This window comes from Homalodisca vitripennis, chromosome 1 (assembly GCF_021130785.1).
Source record: "Homalodisca vitripennis isolate AUS2020 chromosome 1, UT_GWSS_2.1, whole genome shotgun sequence".
Taxonomy (NCBI): domain Eukaryota; kingdom Metazoa; phylum Arthropoda; class Insecta; order Hemiptera; family Cicadellidae; genus Homalodisca; species Homalodisca vitripennis.
Window position 1 is genome coordinate 117508205 of NC_060207.1, and position 23646 is coordinate 117531850.

Below are 23646 nucleotides of genomic sequence, written 5' to 3' on the forward strand. Positions count from 1 at the left end.
TCCCCCCACCTTTATTTGACTTTTATTCCGTCGATGTCTTCTCTTCATGCTCGGTCGCTCTTGGCGAAGTTCACAGTGCTCTTCTCAGCCTTGATGTAAACAAAGGGCCTGGACCTGATTCCATCACTCCAGCTGCTGCTAAATATTGTGCTGATCTACTATCACCACCACTAACTACACTGTTTAATTGATCTCTTAGTACTGGCATTTTTCCCAGAGTCCTAAAGAGGAGCCATATTGTACCAATCTACAAGAAAGGGCCAAAAGAATCAGTCACAAACTATCGTCCTATTGCAATATTATCCATCTTTGCAAAGGTATTTGAGAAACTTGTCCTCAACCTTATTCAATTCAAAATAAAAGCTCACCTCAACATTCACCAGCACGGCTTCACATCTGGCAGATCTCCTGTGACAAACCTTGCCCTATTTTAGGATTACATAATTGATGCACTAACGCTCAGGCAACAAGTTGATACTATAGAGCTGGATTTCACCAAGGCGTTTGATTGAGTGTCCCACACCAATCTGATAAGGAAGCTGGAAGCATATGGGTTCAAAGGAACCTTTCTCCGTTGGCTTGAGAGTTACCTTCAACACAGAATCCTTCAAGTGCGATACAGATCACACATCTCAAAAGAATTTATTGCTACGTCTGGTGTACCTCAGGGGTCACACCTAGGCCCTTCATTATTTAACCTATACATAAATGATGTCACATCTCGTCTTCACTGCAAACATTTTCTCTTTGCAGATGATTTGAAGCTTTACATGAAGATTTGCACCGCTGAAGATGCTGTACTCCTTCAGAACGATCTCACACAAGTAGATGTATGGTCTCAAGCTAACTCAATGACTCTCAACCTTGACAAGTCCAGCTGCATCACTTTCAACCACAATAAATCTCCAGTCTTACACACCTACTCAATCAGAGGTCATGCACTTCATAGAAGCTTATCTGTCAAGGATCTTGGTGTGACTTTATCATCTAATCTATCTTGGGAACTTCACATCAGGAATATATGCAATAAGGCTGCTTGCAACTTGGGCTTGATACTGAGACTCACCAAGCCCTTTAACGACATTCACTCATTGAAGATTTTGTACTATGCACATGTCAGACCCCATCTCGAGTACTGCAGCGTTGTTTGGTCACCGCACCAGCACTACCTTGTGGATGATATTGAGAAGATACAGAGACGTTTCTTGTGACTTGTTGGGGTTCGTCTTGGTTATAGATACACAGAGGTCCCCATACAAGATATTGCTACTTTCCTGAACATACCATCACTCAGTTCTAGACGCTGTATTCAGGATGTGATGTTTCTCTACCATTTGATCAACGCTGAGTTTGACTGCCCTGACCTTCTAGAAAAAATCAACTTCAAGGCATCGTTTTGAACCAGAGCCATGAATTCTTTCACCAAGGTTGCAGCTTCCTCCTCTTATGCAGCAAATGGCCCAATGCTGAGGATTCAGCGGCTAGGGAACAACATTCCATCCACCCTCGACATCTTTATCGCATCCAAATCTGCAATCAAAAGCCGGCTTGCATCACTATAGCTGTTATTATTATTGGCTTGTCTCTACACCTACCCTGCCTGTGTTGTGGCTCAGTCTTTTATTTTATTATTGTTTGTCAAAACTGTTACCTACGTCATAGTTCATTTCTTGTTTTGCATCGTTCTTGTTAAGTATCTTTCTTTGTTATTGTTATAATATTTTTCTATTTATTGTTACACATTACTTGTTATCTATTTATACTTTCTTGTTATGCATCTTACAATTCATATCTATTTGTTTCATTATGTATCTATTGTTTTGTTTACTGGTTGCATATTCTATTGTTTTTGTTTTTGTCTACTAATTAGTTTCTTTTGTCAATTGTTATGCATCTAGATAAAATTGAAACTTACTTGTTGAAATGGTTATGCCGTTGAAATAATAAAAAAAAGTATCTGCAATAAATTTTTAAATAATATATAAAGAAACAGATTTAATTGTATGAATTGATGAAAACAAACACAAACTGTACATATTAACAGCTTTATAGCTTAACTAGTTTTAGAGATAATTTTGTATAAAAAATACAAAATGGCAGCTAGCGGCTAAACAAGACATTTCTATGCTTGTATGACATTTTTGTTTGAAATAATGAGTAGGTACTATCAGCGACAGAAGTTTTTGACACCTTTTTGTGAACACCCTATGTGTGTATATATATTGCATATACAGGGTGTATATTATGTCTGGAAACACCCAAATATATCCTTTAATAATTTAAATATAAATTTGAAACCTCTTACAATCGTGATAGAGATTGGGCATCTACTTTTTGGAACAATGTTTTGTTATGTCACACCAACGGGGGACGTCCTGCCGAGGGTATCGTGAATATTCTTAATGGAAGCCTATACCTTGTGATACATAATTTTAAAGGTAATAGCTTACTGAATTGAATGCCACAAACCGCATCTCAAGGGAATTATTCTATCAGAAAATAGAGCATTTTTAGTATTGAAAATTTACTGATGTTCAACAATGTAATTTTAACATGGTTCTTGCCACAAAATGTGTTACACTAATTTTTTAGCATTTTTTTAAATGTTCAATTAAATAAAACAAAAATTTCATTTTAAACTGGTTCTATTAGCACAAATTTGCCAGTTTTTATTACAGTACAATTATGGAAATACTTATGTTATTGATTTCTTATTACAAATAAAAAATAATGTATGCTGTTAGAAAAGTCTTACAACAAACGTTTTACCTGCATTTGGTGTCAAAGCAATTGTTCGAACTGTGTTCCTTCTACGGTTTGACAATGAGCCAATCTTGTGTAAAATGATTCGACAGAGTTGCCTAACATTTCTTCAGTTATCAAAGCAATCTCCTCTATAATCCTGTTTCTTAGGTCTTCCAAATTATGAGGCTTTCTTCTATAAACATTGGATTTTAAATGAACCCATAGGAAATAATCGATTGGTGACAAATCCGGAGATCTTGGAGGCCATTCGATTTCTCCTCTTCGGCCAATCCATTTATGAGGAAACCTTAAATCCAAATACTCTCTTACCTGTCTCCCATAATGGGGTGGAGCACCATCCTGCTGAAACCATACATTATCAAAGTATTCTCCTGATGCAATTTGAATAGCTGGGATTATTTCATTTTGGAGCATATTGTAGTAAAGTTCGGCATTTAAATTTCCATTGATGAAAAAGGGTCCAACAATTTTGTTACCTAAAATTCCACACCATACGTTCAGTTTTTGTGGTTGCTGTGAATGGGACTCAGTAATCCAATGTGGGTTTTCACTAGCCCAGTAACGGCAATTGTGCCTGTTAACATTGCCATTTAGGAAAAAAGTTGCCTCATCAGAAAATAGTATGTTGGTCAGAAAATCTCTATTGTCATCACATTTGCGCATCACAAGTTCACAAAACTCAACTCTTCTGTCGTAATCATCCTCACTTAACTGTTGGACTAAATGAACTTTAAATGGTTTGTATTTATTAATTTTCAAAATCTTACTCACAGACATAGAGTGCATATCATGTTGCTGTGCAGCTTTTCTGAGCGATGTATGTGGGTCTTCAATAAATGTTTGCAAAACATCTAGTGCATGTTCTTCATCTGTTGCAGATTGTATCCTACCCGACTTTGGCCGATTACGTACACTCCCTGTCATTTCAAAACGCTCAATAGTTTTTGATATTGTTGAAACACTTATGGGATTCCTTTCTGGGAAAGTGTCATTAAACAAATTACAAACTTCCCGATAAGATCTTTGACGATCGCCATATCCTCGCATCATCAACAGAGTAATTCGTTCTCTTTCAGACAATTCCATTAAAATGCCAAATAAAAACTGAACTACTGTAATTAGATAACTTGTTGACAGCAATGCTTCAGAGACACTGATTAACTCGACAGGAATGATATGACCTTTGTCCATTTGTAATTCCCAAGCTTAGACCTGTCTAGTGAAAGCTCCATGCTCAACAAACTGAAACCTGTAGACCAGATGATTAATAACACAATAATGTTTCTCATAGGCTAGTGACCTTTGTCTCTTTAAACCTTCCTGCTGACTGGAAAACACCAAGTACAGATTCATAAGTAATCAGAGAAAGTGACTCATAAGTTTTATTCATTGTAATAAAAACTGGTAAATTTGTACTAATGAAACCAGCTTAAAAATAAATTGTTTATTTTATTTTAATTGAACATTTAAAAAATGCTAAAAAATTAGTGTAACACATTTTGTGGCAAGAACCATGTTAAAATTACATTGTTGAACATCAGTAAATTTTCAATACTAAAAATGCTCTATTTTCTGATAGAATAATTCCTTTGAGATGCGGTTTGTGGCATTCAATTCAGTAAGCTATTACCTTTAAAATTATGTATCACAAGGTATAGGCTTCCATTAAGAATATTCATGATACCCTCGGCAGGACGTCCCCCGTTGGTGTGACATAACAAAACATTGTTCCAAAAAGTAGATGCCCAATCTCTATCACGATTGTAAGAGGTTTCAAATTTATATTTAAATTATTAAAGGATATATTTGGGTGTTTCCAGACATAATATACACCCTGTATATACTGCATATATATTGCAGTAAAATTACATGAACAATCGACAAATTTTATAGTTTAAGTATATTTCTAACTTTAAAACATTGATTGAATGCTATTGAAACATAAATAACAAAAATGTTGATCAATTAAATTGAAATATTTTAAGTACCACATTAAAATAGTAATATACAATACTTTCATATTATATTTTAAGATTAATGTGAAGTAAATAATTTTTTCATCATAGAATAGCTTATACTGTTTAATAGTCTTAAAAAACTCAAAATAAGGTAACTATTAAATCATTTAGAGGCTGTAAAATTAAATTAAATTCTGTATGTAGAGTGTAAAAGTGTGCATATAACTGATATACTAGTACTAGAGATATTAATTTTTTTTAATAAAAAATACAAAATGGCAGCTAACAGCCAAACGAGACATTTCTCTACCTATATTTATTGACATTTTTTGTTTGAAATGATGTGTACTATCACCTACACAAATTTGTGACACCCTTTTGTGAACACCCTCTGTATATATACATACAAAAAGTAGTCAATAAGTTCCAGATATTGGTTTATATATATACAGGGCTCGATTTGAGACGGAACGCGGCGGAACGGCGTTCCGGGACCTCTATCCTTCAAAAAAAATAATAATAATAATCTGTACCAAAAAGCCACTGAAACCAAAACTACATTTTTGGTTCATGAGTTAATTACCAAATTTATTATGAACATCAAATTCTTAAAATATATGATTACTATAGTTTACCTCGCAATCAATAATAAAACATTCAAATGTATCACGAAGCTATCTCGAAGTGCCTACAGTTTTTAAAATGCGCCAGAAGCCTCTTAATCTTTCCTCCTCCACATGCGTCTTCCTCTCGTCAGTAGCATATATACTCACCCGAATTACTAACTCCCCCCCCACATGTTCCTCTCCTCCTCCATTAGCGACGTATAGACCAGCCCGTTTGGCTTGTGTCGACGTGTCGTATTACGCATTCGCTCAGTTGCTAAGTAGTAGTGGTTTCAAATGTGTATGCGCCTCTCCATCGAAAGCGGGGTTTCTTGCATTTATTATGTTACTTCATTGAGGTTACATATTTTTCTGTGTTTTTATTTGTTAGTGAAGTGTTTATTGTGAAGTAAAAATAAACAAAAAATTAACAGATTACGTTTCGTCTTCGGGTGACTTAAACGAACTGTTGCATTTCCAGACAACTATGAACAACAGATTTCATAGACGTCACAACCATCTTCTAGCAGTGAAAAAGTAACCAGATTTTAAATTAATGTGAAACCCCTAAAGAAAAAGAACAGCAGATTGAATGCAACAATGGCTTGCCAGATTGTTGGAATAACTCGCAAAAAACAGAATTTTGCAAAAGGTATGACTGGTTGTTTATTAAAAATGGAATGTTAGGATGTAGGACTAGTAAGGAAGTTGGAATCTTATCTGTAAAGAAAAAAACAGGCACGAAAATTTCAAAAGAATGGGCATATGGTGAGATAGACAGTTGTGGAGACACGAAAGAGAAAAAAACAAACTTCATTAAGGAAAAAAAATTTCATAACCACAAAGAGGGTGCTGGCCATAAAGCAGCAGATGAAATTTTATCCGAAGCTAAAGACGGAGCATTGGAGAAAAATATCTTGAAACAGCGTTCCCAGGAGAAAGAAGTGAGTGAAAAAATATTTCGAACTGCATACAGGGTTGTTAAAGAAAATCAATCCTTTAATTATTTTGGAACAGAAATAGATTTACAAGAACTTAACGGGGTTAACATGGGTCGCATTTTACATTCTGACAAAGCTTGTGCTAACATTGCTTTGCACATCAGTAAGGAAATGAAGAAAAAATTTTTAAGTGAAATTATTGAGAATGAGACAAAAGTTGGTCTGATAATTGATGAGTCCACTTCCTATAAGTAATAAGTCAAGTTTTATTGTATACTCCGGTGTTCTTTGAAAAAAAACTGGTATGTGTGGCTCCACTAACGTATTTCTGGATCTGGTAGAACTTGATGGCGTTTACCGCTAAAAAAGTATTTGACTCTTTAATGAACTGCCCTTCATTCAAATGGGATATCTGAGCAGTTTTTAAGAGATAACTTGACAAGCTTAACTTGAGATGGTGCTGCTACCATGCTCGGAAAACACAAAGGAATTGGGGCATTATTTTATCAGAAATTCCTTCTATTTTTGTCTGGCACTGTGCAAACCACAGACTTGAGCTGTCAGTTTCAGACGTTATTAAATCTGTTTTCAGGAGTAAGCAGATTGAAATCCTTTATTGATAAACTCTATGTTATCTATCACGCCTCAGCAAAGAACAGTAGGAAACTCCGGAACTGTGCGAATCTATTAGAGGCAGAAGTTTTAAAAATTTGAAGAGTTTTGAACACCCGTTAGGTCGCATCTAGTTTCAGATCTGTCTCAGTTGTATGGGAGTCCTACGAGGCGTTAGTACAACACTTCAAAGAAGCTTCAAATGATACAACTAGAGACAACAAAGAAAGAAGTACTTTTTCTGGCCTCCTCAACAAAATCACAGATACAAATTTCATATTAGACCTTGATTTGAGCTATGCAAATAGAAAATTGCAAATCGTAGCTGCTTTGTTCGAAGAAAGGAAAACAAACTCCTGGTCTATACTCTAAAATGGCCCAAGAAGCAGTTGACAACTTGTCTATTTTCAGTGTTCCTCTCCAAACAAAAGCTGGTCGAGTAAACGACCAACCGATGAACCCGGAAATAATTTACGGAGTACTGAAAACGTCTATTGAAGCGAGACTGTTAAATGAAAAAGACAATAAGTTAGCAGAAAACTTTCAAAGTTATGGACACTAGAAACTGGCCTGAAGACATCCCAATAACGTTCGGAGGAGAAAACGAAATGAAGGAACTTGCTTCCAGGTTTAAGCTTAATGAAAGGCAGTTTATAACGGGTTTCAGAGAATATATCTACTCCAGAACGTTACCAGACAGCCTCTGTCGGCTCGAGCAGTCGATATACTCCGTTGCCATTTCATCAAGTGAATGTGAAAGAGGGTTTTTCTCAAATGAATTTAATAATAACACCTCTTGAGATCGTCACTCAAAATTACAACGGTGTCTGGCCTGTTGTTTGTAAAAATAAATGGACCTCCTCTCCATCTGTTTCAACAAGAAAGTACGTTGACACATGGGCTTGTTTCTGGACACACTCAGCGCTAGCTGTCAAAAGTTAGGAGAGATCAATAGAAAAGAAATACGATTGAAAACAAGTTAGAGTTTTGAACTATATTTTAAAAAGAATCCGAATACAAAAAGTAACGCTGTATTGCTCTACTACTGCTATTTATGTTAATAAAAGAAGTTTGAGTTCTATAAAATCTTCTTGTTTCCTTTCAAGAAACCTAATTCTTTACACATTCAAACACTGTTTTGTGGTGATTGAAATGATATATAATAGAAGGGGGTGGGGGATAAGTCTTGGCAGGTTGTAGTTCCGGTACCTCAATTTCTAGAAATCGAGCACTGTATATATATATATATATATATATATATATTTATTGAATAAAGTTAAAAACTTACAAATCTATTTCCCCTCAAAATACTCTCCTCTTTCAACAACACACTTACCCCAATGTTCATTCAGTTGTTTCAAACACTTTAAATAATTATGTGAGATTTTTATTATTGCCATTTCCTTAACATCCTCAATAATTTCCAAATTTTTTTCCCTTCAACAATGTTTTCAACCACAAGAACAGGAAGAAATAAGCTTGTGCCAGAACAGGCATGTAGGGTGAATGTTTTATTGTAATAAGTTCTTGGCTAGATAATTACACACTAACAAAGACCAATGTGTAGAGGCATTAAGAGAATTAGAGAAAAAAGTAATTAAGCAAAAACCAATAGTTTTTCACAAGTTTTGCAGGATGTTTCCTCGTTATGGCATCTCACAAATATCTAAGAATTTTTACATAAAGGTCTTTGGTCACAGTTTGTCCCTCAAGAATAAAGGCGTAGTGAATTAAACCTTTTTAGTCAAAAAACACTTCTATCATAACATTTCCCTTGCCTTGTATAAAATACCATGATTCGTCACCAGTTAAATTTTTTTTAAATCTGGATCTGCATCAGCCATATCAATTAACTCACCAGTAATTAACATTTGGTTTTCTTTGTGGTCATCAGTCAACATTTTTGAAACCATTGGAAACAAATTCTAAGCATGTTCAAAAGATTGGATGCTGTGAACACTGCAATGTGATAAATTTATCTGAAACGCAATTTCGTCAATCATTAGTCTTCTGTTTCCTTGCACAACTTGTTGTATTTGCTCAATGTTTTCATCACTGGTTGCAGTTGAAGGTTGCACTGCGTAGGTCATCTTCAATGCTTACATGACCTCCACATCACCTTGTCTCCATAAGCATGAATTTTAACAACTCAACAGTCTCACTAGGTGACTTTTGAAGCAAAACAGAATTTAATGATTGCTTGCCATTCAATAAATCCCTTTTTTTAAACAGAGAAGGTTAAGTAGCAGACACACAAAAACACTCTCCACAAGTAAAAAATGGCAATTGAGCGATACAAACACAACAGATATTCCCTCCCCAGGAGTAGTAGTAACAGCTGCAAAATAAATTTCCCACAGGAGAGTGACAGCAGCAGAGAAAGACTGTGTTAACTATTTTCTGTATGATTGTAGGGTATGATTCCTACAAATTCCCTACATAATAGTATATTTAGGTAATAAACTCAAGTTTTTCATTTAACTACATCTGCTACAAAAGTTTTTAATACTCCTGGATAGCTTCAAGACATTCCTGTGGCAGAAAACGTCATTTAGTGGGAAAGACTTAATTAACAACACCATTTGGACTGAAAAATTTCAATTTGAAGTATGTGAAGTATAAATATTTTTATAAACAATAAACCTAAAAATTATCTTATTTCAAACTTATTTTAATCTGCAAGAACTTTGACCATATTTTAAATTAACATGTAATGTTTTGAAAATATTTAAATATTTACTTTAGTGCGATTTTCAATATTTGGGGCTAATTACTTTGTGCGATTTTCAATATTTGGAGTTAATTACTTTGTGCGTGCTAGTGATAGACTTTTGGCTCTCATCCCATACTTTGTGTCTCACCAGCATAATCAACCTCCCACTGACTACTCATTGTTCTTGTTACATTTTATAAATTTAACTATCAATTAAAATAATCTATTGTTCCATATTTTCTATATTGCTATTCCAATCTTTTTCATTCTCAATACTTCTGCAGTAGTAATTATAAAATATCTAATGTAAGTAATTATACAACACCACACTTTAAACTTTTGAATTTAAACAATATATTATTTAGGTTTACTTAATACTAAGTTACAATGATCAATAAAAATATTCATTTGTTAACAAAACCCAATAGGTGTTTTATTGATCCAAATAATAATGACATAGTATTTGAATAAATATAAATATCTCTATTTGATTTAAATCTGTTCAAGTTTAATTTTATCAATATTGAAAATTATTATTGTATATAATAATTTTATTATAAATCAAATATTAAAAAATATATAAGAACCATTTATACTATTTTTATTACTTTATGATAATGACCTAGATTCACTGGGAAATATGTTTTTTTATCTGTTGCTAAATTATGTGCAGCATTCAGTGAACTACGTAGGTAAAAATTGGAACCATTCATTTATTCTTTATCCAGGTAAAAAGAAAAGAAAGAGCTTTACTATCTTTTCCCATCAAAATAGAAAGATTTAGACCAGACTGTATGTTTTCAAGCTCATTGAGAAAGAAGAAACCTTTTGTCTTCAAAGTGGTGAAATGATTATTATTGAGATCCTAACTTATTATACTGATATAACACTTATTAATATAATATTATGAGGTATTAGCAATAACATCAGTTTTGGTTGTTCCCATTTTACAAGAAAAATATTACAAGCCAGTTAAGAAATACCCTATGATTTAGGAATTGCTGCAAAAGTTGACTACTTAACTTGTAAATAGCAATTCTGCCTCATGTATTAGTATCTACATAACTGTTGAGTATAGGTAGAACGAGAGTGGCGGCGGAAAGAGCGAGAGGCAGCACTGCAACGAGCTAAGCGAAGTGAGGAGCTCAAGGTGGCCAGGGAACAACAGGTGTTGGACCGCAGGAAGTGTCAGGCCATTGAGATTCAGCGGGAGAAGGAAGAGTCCGAGCGCATAGCCAGAGTTAATCGTGAGGCTCTTGAAAGGGATAAATTGGAGGAGCAGCGAAGGCTGTGTGTAAGTCATGTTATACTTAAATGTAAAATTGCATTGTTTGAAGCAAATTAGTAAAGTAACACACCATGGCAAATAATGTCTGATAGTATAGGTGAATATAGGATGACCAAATGGGGGGGGGGAATTTTCCGTACTTCCAGTCAAGTATAGGTATGGGAGCACTCCCCCAGAATATTTTACATGCTAATAATATTAACAATAATTGTAAGTTTGACAGTAATTTGAGAGCATATTATTTTTATTGTATGCTCTACAAAAATGGCTATATCTTAAATGAAAATTTAACTTTTTGTAGACCACACGGTAACACACAACATTTCAAGAAAACAACGCTATTCTAAAGAGAACAATAGAGGCTTGAGAAAATGACTATATCTTAAGAAGTGAAAGACACATCCTCCACATCTTTTACCTAGAATGTATACATTCTAAAATGGCATTCCAGGATACATATTATATTTTACTTGAAAATATTAGCATGTATTTGTATTTCTTAAATAATATGTATTTTACATTTCAAACCACGCCATCAATGATAAAAAAATATTGGGATATAAATCATTACCAATTTGAATTTATAATCTTCATTATCGAAATGTTAGATTGAAGAACTGAAACTCAACGGGATTATCACACATAATCTCTAAGAAATTTCTATAGTTGTAAATACAAACTTTATTGACAATTCTGGTACATTAAAATCTAAATTCTTTTATTCCAGTAAACAAGGCAATCTTACTCACTAGTTTCCACAATATGTTTTGAGTCATCACTTTAATTGACTATTTTATTCAAACACTCAGGGTATGATTTGAAGATTAGTATAGCTATCCTAATCCTAAAATATGAAATTAATCCTTGACAGATTGACCCTAATATCAATTTTTTATTTAAAAAAATGGTACATTTGTGCATAATGTAAAATCTACTGTGCATTACTGTACTGCAAGTACATTACTTACGTTTGTTACTGTACTGTACTACTTTCTTGAAATTAATAATATAATATGTTCATCTCAGAGCTTTTCTCTCTTTTTTGATTTAATTAGAGGTTTGATGTTGTCGATCACGAGACTCTCGGGGTGGCTTAAGATTGAATATTAGGGTCTATGATGAGATATGGCATAGTTTTTTGAAGGTTTTGTTTTGTTCTAAATTTTAATAGAATTTTTGTTCCATGTGGCTGGTCTCTGGGGTCTCAGACCATGAGAGAGATTTAGAGAATATTTTCTGTTAGATAGCATCTTAAGACCTTCTTTAATAATTTATCATTGCATTGCTTTTGTTTTGAATAACAACAATTTGTTTAAAATTCCAGAACAGAAACTAAAATTAATTGACCCATTGAAGACCAGTCTATATTACAAGAAATAAACCAGAAAAAACAGGCTATTTTTATGGGATTTGCAGAATTTCAGGGAAATGGCTCTATTGTAGGAACTACAAATCATATCCTTTACCTGTTTTTTTATATTTTATATTATAAAATAGACTACCAAAATGTGTGTCATTTACTTGCAAAAACATATTAGTATGAATTTTAATACTTATAATAAATATTATTAATTTGAATGTTTTTCAAACCACTCCTGGCCAGTGATGAAAAAATTTTGAGGCATATGTATAACAGTGAAATGTATATATACAACTACAAAAAGTATGACTCTCAAGTAAGTTCTCAGTTAGGAATATTATATATTTATATACATTTTGTACAAAATCCTAAACACTGTGTATTTACAACAATGAATGGATAAAATTGGACTCAAGACAGGCCTATTCATAGTTCAGTACACTGACAAAAAAAAACAAATTATTTATTAAATAAGAAAAAGAATTTACATTAAATTTAACACACATTATATTGATATCATATTTCATGCAATCCTCTTTAACAATTCTTGTAAACTGTTCTAGATTTTTTCATCTTGACACAACTTAGTAGGCTCTTTTTGCTGTGAATTGCACATCTTTCCTTATTTTGTTGCTGTTTGAAAATCCTTTCCCCTTTTTGAATTGTGTTTTCTCTTTGCCCAATGTGACGTACATTTGTTTTTTTTTCAATCAAGGTAGGCTAACTTCTTCAATGACATATATCATATACTGATTTTTCATATATTGTTGAGCACATCTATTAGTCTATGTTACCATTAGTTCCAACAAAGCCATGCAAAAAAATAGATTGAAATAGGCTATAGGCGTAGAATCTGGTGGAGGACAGTGCTTGGGTCCAGGTAGTTTAAAGTACATAAATGTATGTTTAGTACCCTGGGTGAAGTAGGACATAACATTCCCTCCTTCAATCCTCTTCAACAGGAATGTCTGAAACATGATCATTGCCAACCCTTAACACCCCTAGTCCTACCTCTAGCGTGCCCTCTACCTCCCTTGCTATGCCTACCTACTGACCTATTTCTAACACTACTTTGGTCAGTCTCAATGTCACTCATCGCTATCACTGCTTGGAATGAAGTGAATAAGCCTACTATATGTTGAGGAGAGTAGATTTGATTCCATAGGTTCCCATGATGGATCTTCATCAGAATTGTCAACAAACCAGCTATCCGCTAAGGAAATAACCTTATCCTCAATGTAAACACATCTTAGCAACTGTATGTTTTTTACTTCCGAGAAGCAGCTACTGGTGCATAGTCTGACCTTGGGGGAAGCAGACGGGTGACATTGCATGTTAACAGTCATAGAATAAACAAACAAAATGTCAAATACTATTTTCAAAACCATTATATTTTGTTACTTTGTTTATCTATTTAAACTTGTATAACTAAAATTCAATTGAAATGTGCCATTGAATAAATAGAAAACATTTATTACGAAACTTCCACTGCACCATATTCGCTACTGTTACCGACTCCTGATATATCGTGTCTCTTAAGGGTTAAAATTAGAGAAATTAAAATTACACATTAAAAAAATTAAATTAAATTATTTTGGTCTTAATTAATTATTTATCTGGTTTAAAGGCTATTTTACTATTTGCATGAAATTCTCTAGTTTATTTTAATATGAGCTTAACGTTTACTTTGTAGTGTTTTTTATTATTATTTATATATATTTCATTTGTGGAATTGATGTAAACAAAACATGTTCTAGTGTAAAATAAAACATTAGCAAAAGAGAACTTCAAACCCGATACTATTTAAAAGACCATGATATTTCTTTACTTTAGTTGTGGGTGGTTGAGGGTGGTGATATAAGTAGAGAAACAGATGTGTGATGACTGCATAATAAGATATTTGTTCCACAGTTGATAGAGCATCATCGGATGGAGTTGCTGAAACAGATAGGAGAGAAAGAGAAAGATCGGATCAAGGCCAGACAGCAGCTGTTTGAGGAGGGACTAGCGATCAAAGTGGAGAAACAGAAGCGGGATGAAATGCTCAAAGAAACTATGATCAAGAAGATGAATATGATCAGGTAAGTCAGTCTTCTAGTGCATAAATCTGGCATTTCAAGCAGAGATGATGCCTTTAAATTTCTTTAAACTTAACATGGTAAATTACTGGATTTTCAGTTTAAGGATTGATTCTGTATTATTTATGTGTGGTATTGAGTAAAGTTAAGTTAAGGAACTCAGGTAATTTTTACTAGCATAATTATTCTGTTTATTACAATGGTATGAGAAACAGAGGAATGATCAATCTATCAATTAAAGCGGATTTACAATTTATTAAACTATATTTAACTTGGAGAATATTTACAAACAGCTGTTTATCATATACCATGCACAGTGATAGATAAAGTAAAGACTAAGATTATTTTATTCCTTCCAATTCATACTCTTCAAGGCTTCAATTGCCCACGTGATTGTAACCATTGACTATGAATCATTCTGAGAAGATAAACTTTTCGATGCTATAAGTTGTGTCCATTTAAAATCCCTCGATGTATGTGCCACTTTAGCGGCTAACGTTAGAAACATACACTATTAATGATGCTAAAAAGCAGGTAGACAGAGCCAAGCAGTTCTGGCTACACCAATAAACCAATCAGGGCTGATGGGTAAAGCAAGTGATGATTGAGACTCTGGTGGCGTGTACCATGTAAAACCGGATTCACTGGCTGTTCACAGCTGTCCTGTAGGAATGATATATCTTCTCAAAATAATTCATATTCAAGGTTGTAACTAAAAAAAGTTCCTGGTGGCTTATCCATAACTTATTATGACTTGCAAACTAACAGGTTCATCACAGTAAAGGCAGACAGTTCTTTTAGGGCCAACAATATATATTCATCCATAATAATTTGTCATTTAAATGTTTGTGGTGTTGAGTAAAGAAAGCTGTGAATTCCTTTTTAAAATATGGGTAGTAAAATTGATGTTCTTATACTGTATAACATCTTTACTATATCATCTGTAAAAGTCTTTGAGACTACCATAGAAAATATAATTTATATAAGGCCGTAAACTCCTTTGAGAGAGAGAGGTTTTTCAATATTTGAACATCCTGTTTTCTATAATAGGTACTTAACAGTCATCATCATCAGTAACGGGAAGTCTTGTCAGACAATGAGAATGTAGAGCAAGGGGGAACTCTTTGTTTTGCAGAACGGTTCCAGATGAGATGTTTTATTAAATGGTTCTACTGAACTGTCTGATTTTGACAGTTCTCCTTTCTCCTCAATGCAGTTCTCTGTTCAGTTTTGGGTATTGAAACCATTTTAGGTCTATGAGAGCGTTAACTACAACTATGGGAACCATCAGTGGCAATAGTTTGTTAAACAAATTTTGACAAGTATTTCTTGGTGCATCAATGTATTTTCTTTTAATTTCTAACCATACTAAATAAATATTTGGTTTATATATCTGTTTTACATACACTTTTAATTTACACTGACAAAATTAGATTTTTGTGATGTAGAACTTAAAAGGTTAAGTGAAACACACATCATATTAAGAACATGTTATAATAAAATTTCAATTATTATTCAATCAAAACAATATCACAATAATTTTTGAATGTCACAACAAAATGTATCACTTTACAAAAGAATAAGTCTTTAGTCCATTGAACTTTGTTGCTTTTACAATATTACACTTTAGTAAGGTGGTTTTTAGAATTATAAATTTGGCTAAGATGGGGTATGCTTGTTGTTTTACTGACCACCACTTCAAAAGATCTTCTTTCTTGTCTGTAATTCTTTCCTCCAAATAACGTTGGAACTTCGATAATTGCACTAAATATTGTTGTTACCGGTGGTTGTGTTTTTTTCAGTACTCTGTCAAGAAAAATGGTCACAGATAGCTCTTTATCATCCTTATCCATGTTGTTACATGCCTTTTCGTTTGAAGTTTCATTTACCTGTACATTTGATATTTGTTTTCTTTTTAAATTGAACTCCTGAGTAGCCAATATTTTCACAATCCTTGAGACTATTTTTAGCTTTAGTAGAGGATAAGGAGTTTGTAACAAGGAACCAAGAAAGATGTAACTCTAACAATTAATTTGTTTGTTGTATTCTATTTTTAGTTCATACATGTAAGTAATCCACCCTGCAGTTTCATTGCAACAACATGTGCAATTTTATAGAAAGAATTTTTTATAAGCTTTTGGTGACATCAATCAAACCTGTAGTCAGAAATATTATTTGACTGCCAGTCACATACTTTTCAGCACTTATGTAATGAGTCACCTGTTCAAACGGCTTCAAAACTTTAAAATACTTTCAAAACTTTCACCCAAGACTTACCACTCTTCGGTTGTTAGAGTTTGGATGTCTTTATCAACCAGAGCCAATGTAGATTTGACTGTGTCTTGGATAGAAACTATTCTTTCAAACATATAAAAAGTTTAATTCCAGCAAGTTGGTACCTCTTGAATCTACTTTTTAGGTACTCTTTCACCTGTGTCTCTTTGATATTTAATCAGATTTTAAGTATCAAGATTGCTTCTCTTAATATGAGATACAATTTACTTCACCTTTTCTTTTAATGGTTTTTCTAGCTGTAGTGCATCTTGGATGATTAAATTAAAAGTGTGGGTGAAACAACAAAAATGGACACACTTCAGTTCATTATTGATAGCACCCTTTATGTTTGTTTCAAACACTCAAACTTTAACAGATAAACCGTATACATCTGCGACTTTGAGAATCATACATGCTAATGCGTGGCTTTTATGTGAACCTTATATCAAACAACAATCTACGAGAACTGACTCTAAAGAGAAATCTTCAGAAATAAAGTGTGCAGTTATTGAAATGTAGTTATTTTTGATGGCAGATGACCAGCAGTCTGATGTTAGACAAACGCTGGTAGTGTTGTTCAATCTAATTTGACTGAAGTTCTGCATTTTTCATAGGCAGCAGGAATGAGGCTTGAAGAAATGGTCTTTCAATCAGATAAATTATAAGAAGGATTCAGACCATTTACAAAATTCGTATTACTTTTTATCTTTTACAACTCGAAATGGATGATAATTGATTGTAAACATTGTCAACAATAGCTTTTGACTGTGGCTGATTCGTTTGTTCACAAAACCATGCATGATAGTTTGATTAGGACAGCAGAAATGAGGAACCCAACAGAACGTAACTAAAGAGGTAACGCACAGATGGACAGAGAGAATGTTCTAAATTTAAACTTTCCTTTCAATTTTTTACTCTAAAATCAAAATTCCCTCTTCCTTGGACCAAGAGGAACCAATGTACCAAGTTTCAAACCTGTAGGACCTTTCTATCAACAGGTATCACACAGGCCATATCAGGTCCTTAATAATGAAATGTTAAATTACTTTATTGGATAAAATTTACCATTACAGGCTTTAAAAACAGGGTCAGCAGCTTATAACAGAGTGCACTGATTCCAGGTAAGCCATCAGTTCTGAAAATGGCATTAGCAACATTACCTTGGACTGGGATGGTGCTAATGGGTGTGATGTCAGTAGTGACAGGTAAAATAAGGACCAGATTGGTGCTGAATCAGATGGCAAGATTTAACTGAATTCTTCATTCTGGTCTCATATTCCAGAGATAAATCTGTTTTGTGTTGTGGTAGCTAGAATGTCCTAATTACTTATTGGCTATTACAATTGGTGATGATTCTGCCATTGCCAGTGTTAGACTTCAGCACTCCCAAAAAGTATTTGTACTTAAAGATACATAGTGTGAAGCCATGTTGTAGAACCTTGTAGAACTGTGATAACTATGTCAAGACTTGTGGGCCTTAAAAAATTTATCTGGGAAAGCGACCTAGGTTACAAATATTTAGCAATTTAAATTTAAGAGCATAGCCTGTAATGTCAAAAACAATTTGATGAAAATCTTTTTGTGGTCCTAGCAGAGGCTATTTCTGATGCTGAAAGAATGGTTTTAATTCTTTTGCTGATGTTGAGGTTTATTAGGTGCTGATGTTGAGACTCAAGGATGTTTAGGTAGAATGCCAAAAAAACATTGACTGACAGTGCAGTGGTTCACTCATGTTTCATTTCTAATCACAATATAGCAAAGGAATTGTTCAATTACCATTATAGAAATTCCTGTGGAGTGGTGATTCTATTCATTTTATGCTGATCTGTTGATAAATAGAAAAAGTCCTCAGAAATGTGAGCTTTCTAACTATACATCTTCCTCTCAGTTTTCAAAACCATAGTGTTCCAGTTATAATTTAATGCAAAAGAGATTTGGAAACTTCTGGAAATGATATATTATTTTCATCTAAAATCGATTGATGGTTGGTATAGTCATTTTTCAAATCTTGTTTCCCCATTTTATCATTAGTCTAGGTTGAGGGAGATCCATTCTTAGTTCATCATGAACATTTGTTCTGTCTACTTTAAACGCGAGAATCACTCTTGCTAATATTAGTAGAATTCATCTTACCTTTCACATGTACAGGTTTACCTATAATGTATAGATAGTTCTAATATGGGCTTTTAAGATACATAACTTTTACATATATTTTACTTGAAAATATGGTCTTACATTTGTATTACTTAAATAATATGTATTTGACATTTAAATTTCTTTTTTCAAACCATGTCATCCCTAATAAACATATTGGGATATAAATTTGTATGTATTTTCATAGATGATATATTTACTGGGTATATAACTACACAAATTTCGAGACATAAAGTTAGTAATTGTGTGGTTTTTTTACCGCGGCTGAGCGGTTGATGTCTCCTCGTGCATTGCACATGGACGCAGCAAATGCTCAGCGATGAACAAATATAGACATACAAAAAATATGAACTTTAAGTGAAATATAATTTTTTTTGTTCCCGCGCTTAGTCCTAAAAAGGACCTTTGTGGCCTCCCTTACTTATTTGTGTCCACAGAATCTGAGACTTTTACAGAAGCCGATCAGATTTGAGAGCTCCTGTTCTTTGATACCCTTGGGGCTGAGGAGATATGCTCTCAGGAATCTTTTCTGAATTTTTGATATGACAGGACAATTTAACCAAATATGTTCCACCGATTCCTCCTCTTCTCCGCAGAGTCTACATTCTTCAGTCTGGCTAAGGCCCACCTTCATAAGATGTTTTCTTTGGGGGCCATGTCCTGTCAACATCCCTAATATCAGTCTTATAACTTCCTTACTCTGATCTAGGAGAGCTGCCCATCTTTAGCATAAGGAGAGATAAACATTTTAGATTATCTCAATCCTGAGGCTCTGCTCCAATTAATGTCTCTTCTCCCAATCTTTTAAAAGAGCTTTGCTGTTGGAGAAAGCTATCCCGCAACCTGGCTCACCAATATGGACTCCGCTCCCTTTTAAGCAAGGATGCCTGCTTTTTAATTTCCATGAATGCTCTCATGGCCCGGCACGCAAGAGCTCCGCCAGAGCATTCTTACATTCCCAGACTGCTTTTGAGTCAAACAAACAGGTATCAAGTGCCTTTAATGCAGCCTGGCTATCAGATAGTATCAAGTATTTTGCTTCTTTTGTCCTCATTTGTATGAGTCTTCTGACACATGATTCTATTGCCATGACTTCCGCTTGGAAGACCGTAGCATGTTTTTTCCAGGGGCACTGCTTGGTTAACTTATGGTCCATATATTCCGAATCCCACCCTAGAGTCAAGGCGTGAACCATCTGTGTAAAACTTCAGGATTGCTTCTGTAGGGTAGGCCTCCTTTTTAATCCATTTCTTCCTTACATCGATAGAGACAGTTTATGGTTTTTCAATGGAGTATTTCTTAACCATTGCTTCTGACATATTGGTCAGCATTTCAGCCTCAGGAAATTCCTGCATTATTTTCATGTGACCTTCTAAGGAGGTAGTATTTATTACCTTTGTTCCTAGAAGCTTAATTGCGCTTAAAGCGACTGTCCTCATCACCTCCTAGAGGAGTGTATCCCAGGACTGCTTCAATTGCTAGTGTTGGGCAGGAGCCCAGAAATGCTTACACAAACTAGCCTTTGAAGACTCTGTAGCGTCTTAGCAGCTTTTGTTTGTTCTACTTTCGGCCACCACACTAAAGCAGCATATGTAACAATTGGTTCTATTATAGTTCCAGTAAATTTAATTTCTAATCATCTAACAAAATACGTATAATATGCAAAGCATGATATTTCGTTACTTTGGTTGTGTAATTTTGGGGTTTTCATGCACAAAGTGTGACAGAAACATTTTATAGCGATAAGTTGGTAACTATCATTATAATTAATGAACGTATATGAATATAAATCAATAAAAGATAAATCTATTTAGTTTTTTTGGGATTTTAATGTTATGATACTAGTGATAAAAAAGACTGTATTGCCATATTAGACATTCTTTTCAGTTATAGATTTAGACAAACTATCACAGATGTCAACCTGAGCTCTGATAGGGCAGGCACGATATTCTCGTAGACAATATTTTTGTTAATCTTTCACATGGCAAATTTGGCTTATATTTAGCATGTTCTTAGAAGCAAGTATGTTAAACCTGAAAAATTAAAACTGATCATTTTTTGTATGAGAAGTAATAAAAAAAATTGCAACATGAAAATTGGAATTAACTATTCAATGAAAGAGATGTTGAAAGACAAATCATTAATTTTGTATAGCCAAAGTTCTTTAATAAAAAATTATCAGATGAGAACTTCAAGATGCTCATATTTTAGATATCAATGGCCTACCAGAATTAATATTTATTATAAATTAAAGAAGTTTGAACATAAAACTTATTGCTAGAGTACAATTTGACCATGCCAGGGACTTCACTGTTGCTTTTGACAACCTAGAAAATCACCAATTCTATTTTATTATTATTATTTATTTATATTTTATTCCTGAAATGGATGGAAACAAAACATGTTCTAATGCGTAAAATAAAACATATAAAGATTACAAACTTCAAGCCAGATTAATATTAGCTAAATGACCACAAAATCTTTTTACTTTGATTATGGACTTACAGTTTTTGTGAAAATTTGTTTAAAATATGTTATAAAATAAATTAAATGGGTTATTTCATAACCTCAGAAGTATCAGAAGTTCACCACCAAAGAGTTGAAAGTTCATTATTTCATTTTTATTGTTAGGTCAACTACAAAACACATTTTGATAAGCATCTAATTTTGTTTGTGTCTTACACAATTTTGGTTGAAACAATACTGGAGAAGTGTATAACAGTAACAACAAGTAAAATTTAATCATTTTTAAGAATTATAATATTTCTAAATGGTAAAATCAATAATATAGAGGTTTTATACTTATATTTTATTTTTGTTAGTACTACCACTATCTGTATTCATTAATTACACAAGTCACTAATACATGACTAGCGCCAACAACGAAAGTGATGAGAACTTCGTTAAGACTATTACAAATTAGCTGTTCAAAGTGACGACTGGTAGGCAGATGATCATGCCCATTGCTCACTGTCGCTCTTGCCCGAAGTGCGGGAGGTGAAGTCTGTATTATGTTTGTCAACCCCCAAGGGTCGCAGATGGACTCGTCATTCCAAAAACTTACGAAGCCGATTCTTGTGGTTTGATATATGTCTGCTGTTATAGTTAAAATATTAAACAAACTGAACTATATTACATTATTTGACTACAAGTATATTTTCAGTTTAACGCAAGTTAAAATATACCTTGAATATTTTTATAATGGGGGGGGGGGTTACAACCCCCAAAATCCTCCCTGGATATGCCTAGTGTAGTCAGGGTGGAGGATTCTCTAGAATATCTTTTGTTGGAAGATCTATGGCATGGCAGTTAAGTAACTTGAGCTGTAGCAAATTTAATAGACTTACTCTTATTTTGATTGATGCGTTTCAGGTCTCACCAAGTGCCAGAGAAGTATGTGCGGGAGGTGGAACGACAGCTGCAACTGACTGGCTGAACTCTCATGGTCACAGTGCAACTTGTGTGCCATGTTTGGACTTTTGTCATAGCTAAAATCTCTGAGATAATGTGTGCTCTCCTCTCAGTGCTCATCACTTTAATCTAGTCACTGTAATTTGATGTTCTGTTAAACTAAAAATTGTTTTGTGATAAAATTAAACTGTGTGGTATTTATTATATGTATTTTGTAATAACATTTTTATGTGAAATAAACTATATTATTCATAACTTGTTCATGATTTATCCAATTATTCTAATGTGTTAATAAAATATAATATCTTTTTTTATATAAAACATTGTCATTCATGACTGCTATAACTAAGTCAGTACTTTGGGGCCATGGAAAATTGTAACTGTTATGTAATATTTAGGAGTTGTTTTTGAAAGAAGTGGGTAAAACATATAGGTTTTTTTAATAAAATAAGATTTATAAACTTAATTGGGTGTTGTGTGCAATATCTGCTTATTATGGATATTTATGTGCAATATCTGCTATCATTTTGAATGGGGAGGGACATTGAAAGCAATTAAATTTGGTTCAAAAAGCAAAACTTTAGTCAAAATGAAAATTGGAATTAAATAGGTCTAACTGATTTTGTCATCAAGGAATCAGAATTGCTTGAAATAAAGCAAATTTTTGTTAAACTTTATTAATAAACTAATAAAACCATGCCTCTTTATTTATTCATTCACTTTTTCTTATAAAAAATGTATACAAATTAATTAAAGAAACACATATATACCCACTTTGTAATCTGGCAAATCATTTTGGTTACCAATTGTTTGGTTGTATCTCATACTATTTATATGAAATATTTATCTATGTTCCCAAATCATCTACCATTTAAGTTGCCATCAAATTATACTGTTAAATCCAGTGTTAACACATTATTATCTCATATAGGTGTTGACAAAGCGAAGATTATCATTGCTAACTGTGGACGGATCTAATCTTGGGATCAATACCAGTCTTATCCAGTGGTATTTTGATTAAGTTTTAGATGTTGTTACTTACCAAATATTACCACTAAATTTTCATTTGTCCAATTTTGATTTTTTAACTAGCTGTTTCCTGCGGCTTCACACGCTTTACATAAACTTTGCCCGTGTATGTGCACTTCTGGTTCAAGTGAATTATATTTCCAATGCCGATCTAGAGTTTGCCTTGTTGCCACGGATCAAGAAAATCTGTATATGTTTATAGCCATTGTACATGTACATGTTATAAAGTGGCAATGGACTACCACTTAGAGATATAAATGATACCTGGTAGAAGTCCAGACTGTAGAGACTGAGTCCAACCGATGTCACTGCACAGGAGCCAACAAGCAAACACATCACCCAAACCCTTCATTATGAATCATTCTGAGAAAATATATCGTCCCTCCGGGACAGCTGTGAACAGCTAGTGTACCCGGTTTTACGTGGTTTGCGTACTCGCCACCAGAGTCACAATCAT

General features: G+C 33.6%; 1 protein-coding gene across 1 annotated transcript in view; it reads left to right on the plus strand.

The window, feature by feature from the left end:
- LOC124370208 (cilia- and flagella-associated protein 45-like) overlaps window positions 1-22421 on the plus strand; it is a 55446-nt gene extending 33025 nt beyond the window's left edge. The window contains exons 7-9 of the mRNA XM_046828502.1: window positions 10674-10889; window positions 14155-14324; window positions 22122-22421. Coding sequence (XP_046684458.1) covers window positions 10674-10889; window positions 14155-14324; window positions 22122-22185 — 450 coding nt within the window. The 3' untranslated portion in view covers window positions 22186-22421. The remainder of the gene's footprint in view (window positions 1-10673; window positions 10890-14154; window positions 14325-22121) is intronic.
- The last annotated feature ends 1225 nt before the right edge of the window (window positions 22422-23646 follow it).